The sequence below is a fragment of the Meriones unguiculatus genome, chromosome 6, assembly GCF_030254825.1.
Source record: "Meriones unguiculatus strain TT.TT164.6M chromosome 6, Bangor_MerUng_6.1, whole genome shotgun sequence".
NCBI lineage: Eukaryota > Metazoa > Chordata > Mammalia > Rodentia > Muridae > Meriones > Meriones unguiculatus.
The window spans coordinates 81,517,478-81,534,953 of NC_083354.1; the positions used below are offsets into that span (position 1 = coordinate 81,517,478).

The following is a 17,476-nucleotide window of genomic DNA, read 5'->3' on the forward strand; positions in this document are numbered from 1 at the left end:
ACCTCAGGAGCCAGCTAAACCACTCCTGGGCATATATCCAAAAGATGCTCAAGTATACAAAAAGGACTTTTGCTCAACCATGTTCATAGCAGCTATTCGTAATAGCCAGAATCTGGAAACAACCCAGATGTCCCTCAATTGAAGAATGGATACAGAAATTGTGGTATATTTACACAATGAAATACTACTCAGCTATTAAAAACAAGGAAATCATGAAATTTGCAGGCAAATGGTGGGAAATAGAGAAGATCATCCTGAGTGAGGTATCCCAGAGGCAGAAAGACACATATGGTATATACTCACTTACAAGTGGATATTAGACATATGATATAGGATAATCATACTAAAGTCTGTACATCTAAAGAAGCTAATCAAGAAGGAGGACTCTGGGTAAGATGCTCAATCTTCATTTAGAAAGACAAACGGGATGGATTTGGAAGAGGGAGAAAACAAGAACAGGACAGGCTTTTCTATTTCTAAGCAGAAGACAGAGTGCCGCCAAGTGACAACTTGGTGACTTTAGCTGAGAAGCACACACTTAGCTCCTTGCAATATAAGAAGCAAGCCATTAAAGTAAGTTTAATTTGTCTTAGCATTTCAAGTATTCTTAAATACGCAGGTCCACTGTTGTCACAAATCCCATTAGGAATAGTTAGCAATAAAGCATTTAAGCCATGGAACATAAAACTAATAATGATGCAACAAATTGGAGAAACTAAGACACTTTACCCCGAACCTAACTAATCAGCAAGAAACACAGTGGACAAGCACAGAAGCTGTGCACACAACAGGACAATTAACCTAGTTCTTTCAAGCAACAGTATGAGAAAAGAAAAGAAAGAAAGGACTGAAGTAAATGCTACTCTTGTAAACAAAAGATTTTAAGAGCTAGAGTTCACTTCCTGGCTCAAAGAAACACGTGTGCAAAAATATCTTTTAGAAGAACCGAAGAATAGTCAGATAAGACAGGAATAATGTCATTTTTTTTCTTTCTTTTTTTTTTAGCTTCCTCAGATGTGATATCTAATTAGATAGATACACAGAAGACAGACAGACAGATAATGGGAAGGTAGGAGCCAAGTATGATGGTGCACGCCTGTAATCCCAGCAGTTAGAAAGTGGAGGCAGGGAGACCAAGAGTTGGTCATGAGCTGGAGAGGTGACTCGACAGTAAAGAACACTTGGTCTCCCACAGAATCCATTTTTGCTTACCAGCAAACACATGGCAGCTCACAACCATCTATAACTCAGTTTCCAGGGGATCCAACACCCTGTTCCTATCTCCTTGGACACCAAACAATAGTATACACCCCAACATTCATATGCACAAAAATAAAAACCAAATTTTTGGTGGGGTTGGGACAGTCTGACTATGCAACCTTGGCAGGACTAGAACTTGGTATGTGGACCAGGCTAGCCTCAAAAAAATAGAGATCACACTGCCTCTGCCAAGCAAAATAAATCTTAAAGAAAAATCTAAACAAACAAGAGCCAGCTGTGGAGCACACAATTTTAATTCCAGCACTTAAGAGGTAGATTCAGATGGCTCTCTATGAGCGCTAGGCTAACCTGGTCTATTCAGTGAGTTCCAGGACAGCCAGGGCTACCCAGTGAAGTAATATGGGGTTGGGCAAGAGTTGATCATCCTAGGCTACATATCAAGTTTGAGGCCAGCCAAAGGTACATGAGACCCTGTCTCAAAAGAATGGGCATGGAAGAAGTTAAAACGTACTTAGGGCTGGATGCCTCCTTAAAGGTAAGTTTCTACTGCTGAAGACAGTATGTACTTCAGACATAAGATCTTGAGTACCCAAGCTGGATCTGCCTTGAGAGGCTCCTCCCTGAGGACTAGTTTTCACAATACAGGAAGGTACTAGACAAGCTTCTAAAGTGAGGAAGCAACAAATACTATCCAGCTGTAATGCCATAACCCACAGTGAAGACCAGCAGCCTGTCAAGATAACTAAGTAATTGTGACACTAATATCTTAGCAACAACCAATAACTTTTTAACTGGACTTAAGGCCTACTCAATAGGAGCGAAATCATGCCTGGTACTGGAAACCCATAGAATTATACAGGCCTAGTGGGGTCATAAACCTTATAAGAACCTACTGCTGCCATTTCATCAAACCAGCATAATTCCTAACTGATTATAAACACTTATACCATAAATAAGTGTGCCTCTCATCACTTACAAAAAAAAAAAATTCTCTTGCCAGCTGACAGATCATTAGAGAAAAAAACCACAACTGGTCAAAAAGCAGAAAGCAATGTGAGGCACTCAAATCCTGACATGTAGCTGGATACATCTATAACACAGGTCTTAAACCTCAGGTTCAAGAAACATTCATTGCTAAAGAGGGTGGGAAAACTGTAAAAGCCAGAGGATGAGGAAGCCTACTACAAGAATGTGTCTCCTAGAAATAACAAGTTAGTTACACACCCATGATTCCTCAACAATATGGCTGCCTAAACAAGACATGAACAAGTACACCAACAGACATGCTAACACGGAAGGGGAAAACTTCACAGGGCCCTACTTATAGACAAAGAACTAGAGGCACACCAAGACTAAGAGCGGGAGAAATAGTCTGCATTGGGAACAAGCCCTTTAATTGTTTATCTAACACCAACTGGTTAACCTAAAATAATGTATACACAAATGACTAAGTAGGTTGTGTGTGAATAACAATTACAAAGAAAAGGGGGCTAATACTTAGAGAAGGGGAGGGATTGGAGGGAAGAAAGGGAAGGGGGTAAATGTTGTAATATTTAAATTTTAAAAAATAAAATAAAACATGCTCAGGGTAAAACAAAACTATTGTTACAGATGAATATGAAACAATTTATAACACAGTACCATTTATTTATACTGTAAAACAGTTTCAGAGAAGAATGATAAAACAAGCTGGGTGTGCATGCCTTTAATCCCAGCACTTGGGAAGCAGAGGCAGGCGGAGCTCTATGAGTCCAGCCAGGGCTCTGTTACACAGAGAAACCTTATCTTAAAAAACAAAAAACAAAAAACAAAACAAAACAAAAAGGATGATAAAATAAAACTAACAGTACTGATAGTTATTTAAAGAATCTTTATTTTTCTGTAAGTTCTGAACTTTTCATTAAATAACATTTTAAAACTTTTTTTTTTTTAAAGATTTTATTTATTTAAAGTATGAGTGCTCTATCTGCATATACACCCATATATGCCAGAAGAGGGCAGCAGATTCCAGTATAGATGGTTGAGAGCCACCATGTGGTTGCTGGGAATTGAACTCAGGACCTCTGGAAGAACAGCCAGTGCTCTTAACCATTGAACCATCTCTCCAGCCCAAGTGGGTTCCCTAGTAAGAGGATCAGGGACTGTCTCTGACATGAACTCAGTAGCAGGCTCTTTGACCACCCCACCCCATTGAGGGGGAGCAGACTTGCCAGAGCCACAGAGGAGGACAATGAAGCCAGTCCTGATGAGACCTGATAAGCTAGGATCAGATGGATGGGGAGAAGGACCAACCCTATCAGTGGACTTGGAGAGAGGCATGGGAGGAAATGAGGGAGGGGGGAGTGGGATAGGTAGAGGATGAGGGAGGGTACTACAGCTGGGATACAAAGTGAATGAAATGTAATTAATATAAAAAATAAAAATTTAATTAAAAAATCTTGTTCAAAATCTTTAAGTTGCTTAGTAAACAAACATTTTTCACTGAAAAATAAACCTACTAATTAATCACTAATGTTTCTTTTAAAAAGTGGTTTTAAGATGAGCATTTTCAAACATGGTATATATTTTCTTCTTTATGTTTAGATTACATCATTTACATTACATGTACCTTTGTGAATCAGTAAGACATTAGTAGTTAAAAATTACATTAGAATTAGTATTTCTACTGTAAATTTTTTTTGCTTTCAGATACTTCAGACTTTATTTTAACTAAAAATAACATCAAGTTTTAATGTATAGGCTTTTATGAACAGGAACACAGAGCATAGTGATGCCCAGCATTTGGGAGACTGAGACAGGAGGATCTCTGTCAGTTCCAGGTCAGCCAGGACAGTATCAAAAAAAAAAAAAAGAAGAAGAAGAAGAGGAGGAGGAGGAGCAGAAAGAGATAGGGAAGGGAGGGAAAAGAAAGGGAGGAGAAAAAATAAATTAATTCCTTATTGTATTAAATTTAGCTCAATTTTGTGACTGCAAAACAATTTGCTCTCATTTATTTTGCAATCTGCCACTATTGACAAAAAAAAAAAATTTACTCCAGTTAAATAAGGGCTTGGAAAAAGAAGTAAAAGCCAGTGGAACAAACTGGGTAACAGGCAACAGTCTGAAGTATGCCCTGCAATTATTTGCAAGAGCAACCAGCTCAATTATGAACTCCTAGTTTTTAAGTGGAAAACTAAAGCACTGCTTGAAGACCATCTTGGTTTCTAGAAAATTATCAAAGGAGAAGTTTCTGTACTGTGGGTTACCAAAACAATAGGAGCAGCTTAAGCAGCAAAACTACTCTCCAGAGCAGTCTTCCCATCTGTACCTCAATCCTACAAGGCCAGATCCTTTCCTAGCACCTACTACATACATGTCTCCAGATTTACTAATCCAGTCCACACTGAGAATTGCTAAGCAGCTTTCTCCTATTTTTAGCTCTACGTAATCTCAAAAAAGCCTATTTTCCTAAAATTTTGATTTCTTTTTTTTTTTTTTGGAGACAAGGTCTTATTATGCAGCCCAGATGGCTTGAAACATTGGCTTCAAACTCAAGAGATCCACCGGCCTCTGCCTCTCTCAGGTGTTGAGATTAAAGGCATGCACTACATGCCCGGCTTAAATATTGTGATTTCTAAGAGCATGACTCTTCTTCCACTGTTTGAGGGGTGCTTGTTTTTGCAGTGCTGGGAACTGAATGCAGAACCTTGTGCACCTCCTGGGCAAGATCACTGTGCTAAATCCTCAGCCAAATCATTCATTAACAGTTACTAAGCATCAACTGCCATGTGCACTTTTCTAGGCTAGGTAGCAGAACTATAGCAATAAAAAAAGGAATACTGCAGGGATCTGAGAAAGTTAAGTGAACATTCGGCATCATGTGAGGAAAAGTCCACGGAGTTTACTATCAAATGCCAGGTGTTTACTATCAGAAGACAGGGAAGAAACTAAATGATGCTACAAGAAAATCAACCATAACAGTGAAGAGACTGCCTAGGCTAAAACAGTATGTAAAAATCAAAGCACCATATAAGGAGAGACTATACCTTCTAAAAGCCAAAATAATTCACACTTTTATTGCTGGGTAATCTTTAATAAAAGTTAGCTGTAACCTATAATGAGATTCTACACATTTGAAAATCTTTCCATAGAAAAGTCCCAAAGTTGGAAAGGTTTAAAATGGGAATAAAGGTAAGAATAACTCAAAGACTTGACTAGAACAACTGCCTATTTCTTTAATCCTGGAAATATAGCAAAAACAACTGGGAGTCGTGGCACATGCTGGGAGGCAGGGAAATGTGGTTTTCTGGGAGTCTGCAGCCATCCCTATCTGCATTAGTGAGCTCCAGACCAACCAGGACTACAAAATGAGGCCCTCTCTTAAAAAATAATAAGATGAAATGAAAGGAAATAAAATAAAAAAAGAAAGTAGGCAGATAGCTCAGCAGTTAAGCAAACTTTTTCTTAAATAGGACCCAGGTTCAATTTCCAGAATCCACATGGTGAGTCACAACCATCTGTTAACTATAGTTCCAGGGTATTTGATGCCCAATTCTGCCGTCCAAGGGCATCAGACACGCATATGGTACACATGCATACATGTAGGCAAAACATTTATACATATACAAAAAATGTAGACCAATATAATACAGGTTATTTAAACCAACAGAGTTAAAAGTAAAGATAGCAAAATGCAATTCTAGCTTAAACTTTGGGTATGTAAGAATTACTATCTAGAAAGACCAGCATGATGTGAAATGCATATAATCCTAGCATTTGGATGGTAGGGACAAGAACAGGAGCTCAAGGTCACCCTTGCCCGTTTAATAGCTTTGAAGTCAGCCTGGGCTGTTTCAGAAAGAAAAGAGAAGAAGGCAAAGTAGAATCAGGAAAGAAGATGAATAAAAGAAAAGAACATAACACAATATTTGTATGCTACAACTTCAAAAGTAAGGAACTCAAAAAAGTGGTTCTGAAACCTCTTCATCTGTTACTGAGAGACTGAAAACTAATATGGATTTGTTGTTGTTGCTTGTTTGTTTTACTCTGTTGCTACACTGTCTAGAGTAGTCTACAACTCTGGTCAAATGACTCTGCCCTTAGCTAATATGTAGTTGACACTATATATACATACGACTGCATCTACCGAAAGCTAATATATTGAACATGTGAGATAGTCCCAAAATACTTCTCTTCTCCCATTTCCTTAAAGAATTCTCAAAAAAGCACTGTACTGTACACCAACGAAAAAAATAGAATCCTCAGAGACAAGAAGTTAGCTAGCTTTTTGTGAAAGAATGAAGACTTCACAAAGATTCTCTTATAGAACTCTCTTCTCTGGGCTATCTCCATTATAATGTCTATCTTCCACATACCACCAGCTCTTCAACTATTCGTTCCCATGTATGGCTAGGTGTCTCCTTTAGTAAAACATCTCAACTTTACCACTCTTAGAATTTGCCAGGTGTTCTGGCTGTAACAGTGCCAGAAAACCCTTTATTTTAAAAACAGAAGGAAAAGGAGAAAAGAAAGCATGGATGCATATGCTTCCTTTGCACAAGAGCTCTACACAAGAGCTTAAACATGAGGAAGAGTAGCTGTCAGAAGAAATAAAGCCTAAATGAAAATGCAGAAGGAATCCTCCAAGCTTCCAAGGGAAAGACCATTCACTGGAGGAGACTGAGCAACAAAATACATTAAGAAAAGAAAAAAGAACGGTGCAGAACAACTTCCTATCAATACCTTAGTTTTCTGAGATCTATCATAAACTGTCTAATTTTGTGCCATTTTTCCATAACTACCAAAGGTAAGCAAGAACACCAAAACACCTTCAAATTCAACAGTATCACACTGTACAGTGCAAAATGTCAGCAGTTCGAAATTGCTATTTTGAAAGGTCAAAAATAGCCAGATCCAAGAAAAGCTATACCAAGAAAAATAGTGAAAGTAACTCCTGGTGAAGGACTACCATCCCTAATACAGTTTGGATGGAATGTGCAGATGGGCTTTGGTGTGTGATAAGTAACCCCAGCACTTGGAGCTGGAGGCATGAAGATCAGGAATTCAGTCTTATTCAGCTACACTGCAAGTTTAAGACAGTCTGGACTATAAGAGACCCTGTCTAAAAATAAAATTAAAAACTGGAGGCTAGAAAGATGACTCAGCAGTTGAGAGCACTAGCTGCTCTTCCAGAGGAGCCAGGTTCAATACTCATTACCCACATAGTAGTTCACAACTCCCTCTAACTCCAGTTCCAGAGGATCTGCCATCCTCACACAGGCATACACTAATGCACATAACGAAAAAAGATGAACACTTGATCTATAATTGGTGGCACTGTTTGCTGTTCTGTAAAGCTCTGGAACCTTTGGGACAGCAGCCACACTAGTAAAATTAGTAGGGGAGGACTACTATGAGCTCTCAGCTCCCTGATGCTCCAGATCTGAAGCGCTTCTACCACACATGCCTGCCAACATCAGCTCTGCTGTGCCCTCCCTGCCATGATGGACTGATCCAGGAGCTAAAATAAACTCATCCCTTGTTTCTGTTGAGCGTCACCACTATGACAACGGTAACTAACACAATCATTCAGATGTATCTCTATTTCGCATCCATCAACTATCTAAACATGCCAATCCTACTTTCTGAACTTCAACTCCGTAGCTGCCTAATTGTCCCCTTTACCACTGTTTTCCTGAAGAGATTATCACACTCAACTACATTAACAATCTCAAACTAATTTCTTTCCTTTCAAACTGTTTCCTATCAGCCAATCATCCTCACACAATCCTAAATGACCTTTCTATCCATATCACTGCAGTTTAAGATGAGAAAAAATTCATCATATTCTCCAAAATATTAATACAAGTAAAATGATAGTCACCTTTATACATATATCATTGTTTTCATAATCAGATGTAATTATGTTTAGTACTTACATCATAAAATAGCTTTCTATCAGCAGCCAGGCGTTTAGATGCTAGTGTCTTGGTAACATGATAGAAGGTAAGGAGTGCTCTGTGCTGTCGAAGATCATCCTGGACTTTAACCGACTCTACAAGAGTGGGAATCAGTTCAGGCCATTGTCTAGGACAATCTAATCGAGCAACTTTTGCAATCAGCACTGCAATCTGAGTTGCAATCTAGAGAGAAAAAAAGAAATCATCAGAAATAATTACAAAATCAAGGCAAGGGATAAAAAAATATACTCATGTTTTAAAATTACCTCTTAGGAATTAACTATGTTTAATAAATATTATTAAATAAAATTTCACCATAACTCACCATACATGAAATAGAACATGGAAAAACAAACTCATAAAATATAAAAAGACAAACTCTCTTGTATCAATAGAACAGCCAAAATGGTTTTTCGGAATACAGGCTAATTTCCATTTATATAACTGAACGTGGGGCCATACATAGGTTATGTATCTTCACTAACCATTCATTGTTCCTTCTGCCCATACTCTTTTTTTTTTTTCAATGCAGTTTATTCAGGAACCTTGAACAATCCTCGGACCCTGGGGAAAGCCAGCCCACAGCTTAAATAGCCTCTGGGTAGCCAACCCAGGCGTGCCACGTGGGCAATGCAGATAGGTCCACATACATGGAAGCAAGCCAGATCCTCAGCCTTAGCCAAATGTGGAATTGTTCGTGACAGAGAGCACTCACCATCGGGAAGATTTGGGAGCTAAAAACAGATTTATACCTGGTTAGAGCATTTCTTAGACATTGTATTATGCTTTGGTTACAGGGGACAATATGTGTTTGCATTTTAATAATGGTTAGCTGCTAAATGATCATAAAATGTGTTATAATAGAACATGCCATTTTCTACAAATATAGTTTTGAACCAAGAATGCTGGAACAGTTGCTTAAAAAAGAAGATACAAGAGGAGCATTCTCACATCTGATTGTTTTGTTGTAGTTGTTGTTTTTGTTTGTTTGTTTTTGTTTTAATAAAAGTGGTAAATTGTAAAAAAAAATAATAAATAAATAAATAAATATATATATATATTATTAAAATTATACCAAACTACTTAGGTCCTCAAAGAAAAGCCCATGGACACTAAGATCTATGAAAATTTTTTTCTAATTACATATCAGTATGAGTCTTCATTTTTGTTTTTAATCTTGGGTTTTTTAGTGGGGCTAGGGGACCTCACACATAACTCAGAACAGCCTCAAATTCACAACCTGCCTCAGCCTCTAGAGTGCTGAGATTATAGGTGTCACTAGGCCCAGTAGGTTAAGATTTGTTTATATAATTTTTGCCAAAATAATATCAAAATAGAGTTAACAAAAAATCGGATATGAGCAGGACAATGGTGGCACACGCCTTTAATCCCAGCACTCGGGAGGCAAAGGCAGGCTGATCTCTGTGAGTTCCAGGATAGCCTGGTCTACAAAGTGAGTCCAGGACAGCCACAGCTCTGTTACACAAAGAAACTAAAACCCCGTCTTGAAAATATAAAAAATAAAAAGTATAGAAAATTTATGTCCCTATGTAATTACTAGACACTCAAGAAAAAAATATTTCACTCTTCTCACTAAAAAAAAAAATTTTGGGGTATGAGAACAGTCATTGTTCATTTCCAAAAATTGTTATTTATACTAAGTATAGTTTGTTTTCAAATCCACTAATCCTTTTAAAGTTCTGGTTTTAATTCTGAATATAATTCAGTCCTCTGAGGTTTTCAACTGTAGAAGTATAAGCATGTTCTTTGTCTGAAAGTTTAAGCAGCAACACCTGAACAACAGGAATGAGCACCAGGTACTAGATACTGAAGGACAAATATACCATGTTTTATCTTCAATCATTCAAACCCTTCCACCAGCACCCCCCAACACCCCTCCCCCCAGTAAATAGTACCGTCCTCCCTTATTCTCACCTTCTTTGCAGGGAATCATAAAGAGATCAATTAACAGGTCAAGATAAAACTAGATCTGAAATACTGGTAGACGCAGTATTCAGAATTTTTATATCAAATATAATAAATAGTATTACTATAGAAATAAAAATTTTTAACCAGTGAACAATATTCAATTTATTCTTGGAAGAAAATTTCACAATGAGAAAGAAAATATCAAACTATATGATCTATGCTTTATTGGCTACAGTGTACTAGGAATTGAAAATGTGATGAATAAAGAAATAGGGGAAAAAATCTAAAGCTATTTCTGTGGTCTTCAAAATAAAAAAGAAGTTAACTATATTATTAATGTTAATTTTTGGTGTCAAATTACCCCATGTTTTAGGCATTTAACAATCATGTATTCTTTTTCCTGTTTAGAAAAAAAATATATTAAGAGTTAAGACTACAATAAATAAGTGTGATGGCACATGCCTGTAATCCCAACACTTGGGAAGCTGAAGCAGGATGACTATAAGCAGAAGCCAGCCTGGGATACAGATGAGAACCTGTTTCAAATGAATTAACCCCTTACCAACAGCCCCACCACAAAAAAAAAAAAAAAAAAAAAAAAAAAAAAAACACCTTTTAAGAGACAGAGAAAGGGCAATCATTTTACATTTCCTTTAAATATTGTCCTAAAAAACTAAAAACTGTTAAAAAGTATAAACTATACTTCAAAGTGATATGGATCTTAAGTCATTAATTACCAAATCTAACTATAATCTTAACAACTACAACTGACTCTCAAAATCTAAAAACCAGCAGAGAAGCTGGGTGTAAGCAGCACAAACAGAAGCAATGAGCTAAGGGACTTTTAAACTCTTGGGGGCAGAGGGAGAGACACTGAGACATAATCTAACGTAGCTCGGGATGGTCTCCAACTTGCCCTGTATGAGGTGAATTCCTGCTCCTCTTGCCTTTACCCTCCAAATGCCAGGAATCCAGGTGTGCAGCACCATCCACAGCTAGGATGTTACTTTAATGACAAAACAAAATTTGTCTGGTGGCACATGCCTTTAATCCAAGAACTCCAGGAGGCAGAGGCCGAGGCCAACCTGGTCTTCCTGGTCTAGATAGAGACCTTGCCTGTGGATGGGTGGAGATAGAGATAGATAGATAGATAGATAGATAGATAGATAGATAGATAGATAGATAGATAGATAGATAGATATAGATAGATAGAGATAGACAGACAAGAGGGTGAGAATGATCTCGGCTTTTATTTTGTTACTGACCTGGTTTATTGGTTCATTAAAGTTGGTGATGAGCCCTGCACGCAATGTTGATTTTTCCTCTTCTGAGAGAGCACTATAAAAAAAGGAAAATTATTATACAAGAGAATGCCACACAGTGAATGAGAAAATAACCGCTATGAATTTTAACAATAAAACACCTTTAAACACATGACTGGCTAGCTTTAAATAGAATCACTACCATTATTTAAATGCTGGCACACATCAAGTGAGAAGCCTAAAGCTCCTTCACAAATGAAGAAACAAAAAGTAAAATATAGTAAACTACAGTAAAAAGAAAAAGATAAATCCAGAGTAATAATCAGTATGTCCACACTCACCCTTACCAATGTAAAAACAGTTATCTACAAAAAAGAAATTAATAGATACAGACTCTGGCTTCTTTCATAAACTTTTTATAAAATATACACACAGGAACTAGAGAGATGACTCAGTGGATAAAAGCACTGGCTGCTTTTCCAGACCAGGTTCAATTCCTAGAACCCACACAATAGCTCCTAAGGCATCTGTATCCAGCTGCATGAGATGTGAAACCTTCTCGCCTCTGCTGGCACTGCACACACACGGTATATGCAGGTAGGCAAAACACCCATACATATAAAATAAGAAATAAAAATTTAAATTTACAGGTAAAAAGAATCAAAGAATATTTATTAGAAAACTTTTTTAAAATCAGTTTAAATGATGGTGAGATCAGTCAACAGGAAACGGCACTTGCAACCAAACTTGAGGACATACTCACATGGTAAAAGAAAAAAGCTATCCCAAATTGTCCTCTGATCTCCACATGCACACCATGGCATTCATTTACCAGCAGATAAGGGTATATACACACACACAGAAAATAGGTACATAATTAAATGTAAACAACAAAAGCCTACAAAAGCAAGTTGGCTGGGTATCATGGTGAGCACCCTTAGTCCTACCACTCTGTAGCAATAAACAAGCAGATTTCTGAATTTGAAGCTAGCCTGATCTACATAATGAGTTCCAGGCTAGCGAAAGCTATATAGTGAGACACAGCCTTTAAATAAAAATTAATTACTTAATTAGCTAATTAATTAACTTTAAAAATCAGCTTATAATAAAACAATAATAAAAATCTTCAGTATACTCAAAGAAAGAAACTACAGAGCTACTATAGACCTTATATATGTTGAAGTTTAACCTGGTTCAGAATTTTAGCCTTTTTTTATTTATGCTCATCTGTTTTGAGACTGGGTCTTTTTCTTTTTAATTGATTAATTTACTTATTCACTTTATATCCTGATCGTAGTCCCTTCCCTCCTCTCCTCCCAGTCCCACCCTCTATTCCTTTCCCTCCATCTCTCCTCCCCCACTCCTCAGAAAAGGAGATCCCCACTAACCCACCCAGCACAGCAAGTCCCACGAGGACTTAGCATATCTTCTTCTCCTATCGCCTGTCGAGGCAGCCCCACCAGGGTTAAGTGGTCGAAAAGCAGGCAACAAAGTCCATGCCAAAGACAGGCTCCCCTTACTAGAGTAGAGAGCCCACATGAAGACCAAACTGCCTATTGGCCACATCTGAGCAGGGAGCCGAGGTCCAGTCCATTCTTGGTCCTTGGTTGGTGCTTCAGTCTCCACAGGCTCCCCCGAGCCAAGGTTAGTTGGCTCTGTTGCTCTTCTTGTGGAGCTCCTGTCACCTCTGGGTCCTTCTATTCTTCCCCCAACTCTTCCACAAGACTCCCTGCATTCTACCCAGTGTTTGGCTTTGAGTCTTGGCATCTGTTTCTATCAACTGCTGGGTGGAGCCTCTCAGAGGACAGCTATGCTAGGCTTCCATCTGCAAGTACAGCAGTATCCTTAATAGTTCCAAGGATTGGCTCTCTCTCATAGGGTGGGTCTCAGGTTAGGCCAGGCATTGGTTGGGCATTCCCTCAATCTCTGCTCTATCTTTACTCCTGCACATCTTGTAGGCAAGGTAGATTTTGGGTCCAAGTTTTTGTGGGTGTGTTGGTGTTCCCCTCCCTCCACTAGGAGTCCTGTCTAGTTAGAGGGTGGCCTCTTCAGTCTCCATTACTCCATACTAGGAGTCTCATCTAGAGTCACTCCCAGTCTTATTATGTGGCCCAAACTGTCCTCATACTCAAAATTTTCCTGCCTTAGTCTCCCAAGTGTTGTAACAAATGTGTACTATCACCATGCCTGGCTTTTGTATTATCTATTTTTAAATTAAATTTTAATCTTCATTTTAATATTTCCCATTCTGCTGTGACAGTGTATCTGTATAAGACAAATTATTCCAAAAAGATTAACCACAACAAATTTATATATATTTATAAATAAATAAATGTGTGTGTTTGTGTGTGTGTGTAAAACTTAAAAAAATTGGAGGCCAACAAGATGCCACTGTGGGTAAAAGAGTAATAATGCCTGACAATGAATTTCATTCCTCAGAACTCACAGAAAGATGGCAGGAGAGAATAACCCCACAGCACTGTCCTCTGATCTCCACACGCAGGCCACAGTATATTCATACCCACACATCAGGCACACACGCACACACTAGTAAACAAAACATAAATAAAATAACTTTTAAAAGCAAGGTATATATTATGACCTAAATTGTATCTCACAAAAATAAAATGTTTAAGTCCTATAACCCAAGTATCTTTATGTACAACTTTACTTGGAAATACTATAATCTTTGTAGATTTACTCACATTAAGGCAAAAATCATTCTGCATTGATGGACTCTATTCTGATACTGGACTGTTATTTTTCCTTTTTGTTGTTCTGTTTCTGTTTTTCACAGGGTCTTGACTTATAGGCTAGGCTGACCTGAAACTTGCTATGAGGCCCAGAAGGCCTTGAACATAAATCCTATGTCAGTCTCCCAAGTGCTAGGATTACAAAAGCTGCACTTCTATGCCTGGACTGCTGTTCTTGTAAGAAAATTGTAGACAAAGAAACAGAAGACTTGATGTAGGTCATGTAACAATAGGGACAAAGATAAGAATCATTTAACCACATACCATGAAACACTTAAGATTGTTGGCTACAACCAGAAACTAGAAAGTATCAAAGACTAATCGTTTGGGCCTTCAAAGGGAACATACTTGTTGATTTTGGATTTCTAGCTACTTAATCTGTAAGAGAATAAATTCAGGTTATCTAAAGTTTATGGTATGGCAGCCTGAGGAAGCTAACAACCCCAAAACAAAAACAGGCAGCCAGGTCAAAGGATCTAGCAAGAAAGGACTGCACTGTGATGAAGCAACATATCTTCCCTTTGATACCCAGCCAGGAAAACAAAAATCATGCTGAAAGCAGGAGCCAAGAGACTAAGGTGTGAAAGAGAGATTTCAGCAGGCCTTGCAGCATCAGAGAGGCAAAAAACTCAAGGTCGACAGAAAGCAGCATCTCAGTAGACAAACCTTCAAACAATAAACTGAAAAGCGAAACAACAACAAAGACAAGGTTAAGGTCATATTCTGTCTGCTCACCTAAATTCTTTCTCCTGAAAGATGACAAAACTTAAAGCCTCTCCAACTATAATTATACTATGTTAGAATCCAACCAAAACTTATCATGCATACCCCAAAAAGTAAAGAAAAAGTGACTAAATCCAAAACACAAACAAGCACTACAGTCACTAAAACCACACTTAAAATTGTTGTTGTTAAGCACATACAGGATGGAGAATTTCACTGGACAATTTAGAATGTTTTTTTGTTTTTCTGGTTGTTGTTGGCTGTGCTGGACTTGCTTTGTAGACCAGTCTAGCCTCAAACTCACAGAGATCCGCCTTCTTCTGCCTCTCTGAGGGCTGGGATCACAGGCGTGCACCAACGCAAGTGGCTCGTAAGTATCAAAGAAAAATCCTAAACCCCAAAATCCACCCAAGTCAGTGGAAATATGCAGACTGAAATATAGTAAAAAAAACAGGTAGTTCTGATTGAGCATGTACTGATTACAACTAAGAATCAGAAACAGGAGGACAGTGAGGGTAAGACCAGTCTGGTTTACACATAAAACCCTGCCTCAGATAGAGAATGGATGGATGGATGGATGGATGGATGGATGGATGGATGGAACTGAAGGTAGCTACTTCAGGCAGATCAAAGAGGAAAGTGACATGGAAGGAATAAAAAACTGAAAGTTAAATTCAAATAAATAATGTTGATTAATATATCACACTTGAGTTGAAATATATATAATTATGGGCTAGTGGGATAGCTCAATGGGTAGAGGCACATGTCACTAAGCAAGACAGCCTGAGCTCAAATCCTGGAACTCATATGGTAGAAGAGAACCAACTCCAAGTTGTCATCGTGACCTCCATACATGTGCCATGGAATATGCTCCAACTCACACACACACACACACACACACACACACACAGCTATTTGCTACTTATGAAAAAAAAAAAAAAACTGGCCAGACACAGTGGTGCACGCCTATAATCCCAGCACTCTGGGAGGCAGAGGCAAGCAGACCTCTGTGAGGTTAAGGCCATCTGGTCTACAAAGCAAGTCCAGGACCGCCAAGCCTACAGAGAAACCCTGTCTCAAAAAAAAAAAAAAAAAAAAGTAAATGAAACAAAGTAACAATGAAAAAGACATACTATTAATATATATAAACACCAACCATAGAAATAACATGCAGATACTAATCATAATGTAGCTGCTGTGGCTCTATCACTATCAGACAAACTTGACATCAGGTTCAAACTCATTACTAATGGTAAAGAAGGAAATTTTCATAATAGAACAATCCTGAATTTTTATGAACCTGGAGGAAGGTTCAAGTGTGTTTTCAAATACTGACTTTAGTACCTTGAGATCTGGTTAGCACCCTGCCACAGCACTGTTATGAATGTTGAATTATCCCCTGTAACCATGTGATGATAAGGAATGCTCCCCAATTATCCTTGGATGGCTAAATAAAGATGCTGAAGCCTATGACTGGGCAGTAAAGAAGGTGGAGTTTTAAGTTCCCGGCCTTGGGTTGGAGAGGAGTGGGGAGAAAACAAAAGAGGGAGCAGGGGAGAGAAAGTGGGAGAGAAAGGTTGTTGCCTTAAGGTAGGATGGCAATGAGGAGCTTTTAAAGACAGACTGATGGAGCTGAAGCCGCCCAGGAGTCATCAGATCAGAAAGTGATTGGCTTAATGTGGGTTTTAAAGGTACTAGGATTGGAATAGATCTGAATCTGCCCAGCATAGTGCTTACAGCTTAATATAAACCATAGTTTATATTATGTGTAATATAAACTATGTCAGTCATTGGGGACCTAGCTGGTTAAAGAAAACTGCTGTTGTAATAATTTCCTGCTAATTAATCTAGAAAGAATAATTTATCATTCTACAAACCTATGACAGCTTCAATAAACAGAAAGCAAAGTCTGCAAAAAAGAATAGGCAAGTACATGGTATTTGGAGAATGGCAAACTTTTCAGAAAATAGTGGAAAAAGTCAGTAGACACAAAAGTCTTAAACAAATCGTAGATAACTGACATACACAAAACACTAGAATCCCCAACTGCAAAACACACAGTTTTCAAATGCTTCTAAGTCATTGATGATCCATCTTACAGTATTTTGATAGATAAGACACTTCTGAAAATCAAGAGTTAAAAAAAAATTACTAAAAGTCTCCATGTTTCCAAAATAGACAAAATGTTGCTAATTAACCTATAGTCTCAAAAGCAATTCCAGCTGGCAGCCCTGTTACTGCCATGCCTGCTCTGTTCCTTGTGGTACACTAAATAAGCTTTCTTAGAAACAGAACTCAAAGAAAATAGAAAACACTCTATTTTATTTAATTTGAGAAGGGGCCTCACTCTGCAGATCCAGCTGACCTAGACTTCATTATGTAACCCAGGCTGGCCTCAAACTCACAGCAATCCTCCTGCCTCAGCCTCGAGTTGGAAGTACAGGCACAAGTCACGCCCCATTTAAAATGTTATGGAGGGGCTAGAGTTTAGCTCAGTGGACAAACACAAGATCAGTATTCATGAGGCCTCTGGGTTCACCTCCCACCAATCAACCAATCAAATAATGAATGAATGAAAATGAAAAAAAAAAAAAAGCTATTTCAAGGTTTGATTACATGAGAAGTCTTAGTGCTCTAAATTTCCACATAG

General features: G+C 38.1%; 1 protein-coding gene across 1 annotated transcript in view; it reads right to left on the reverse strand.

Moving 5' to 3' along the window:
- The window catches only part of Ipo11 (importin 11), a 182,722-nt gene that overhangs the window by 147,949 nt on the left and 17,297 nt on the right, over nt 1-17,476 (reverse strand). The window contains exons 4-5 of the mRNA XM_060385692.1: nt 11,354-11,426; nt 8,139-8,342 (exon numbers count right to left, since the gene is read on the reverse strand). Of these exons, the coding sequence (XP_060241675.1) occupies nt 8,139-8,342; nt 11,354-11,426 (277 nt within the window). The remainder of the gene's footprint in view (nt 1-8,138; nt 8,343-11,353; nt 11,427-17,476) is intronic.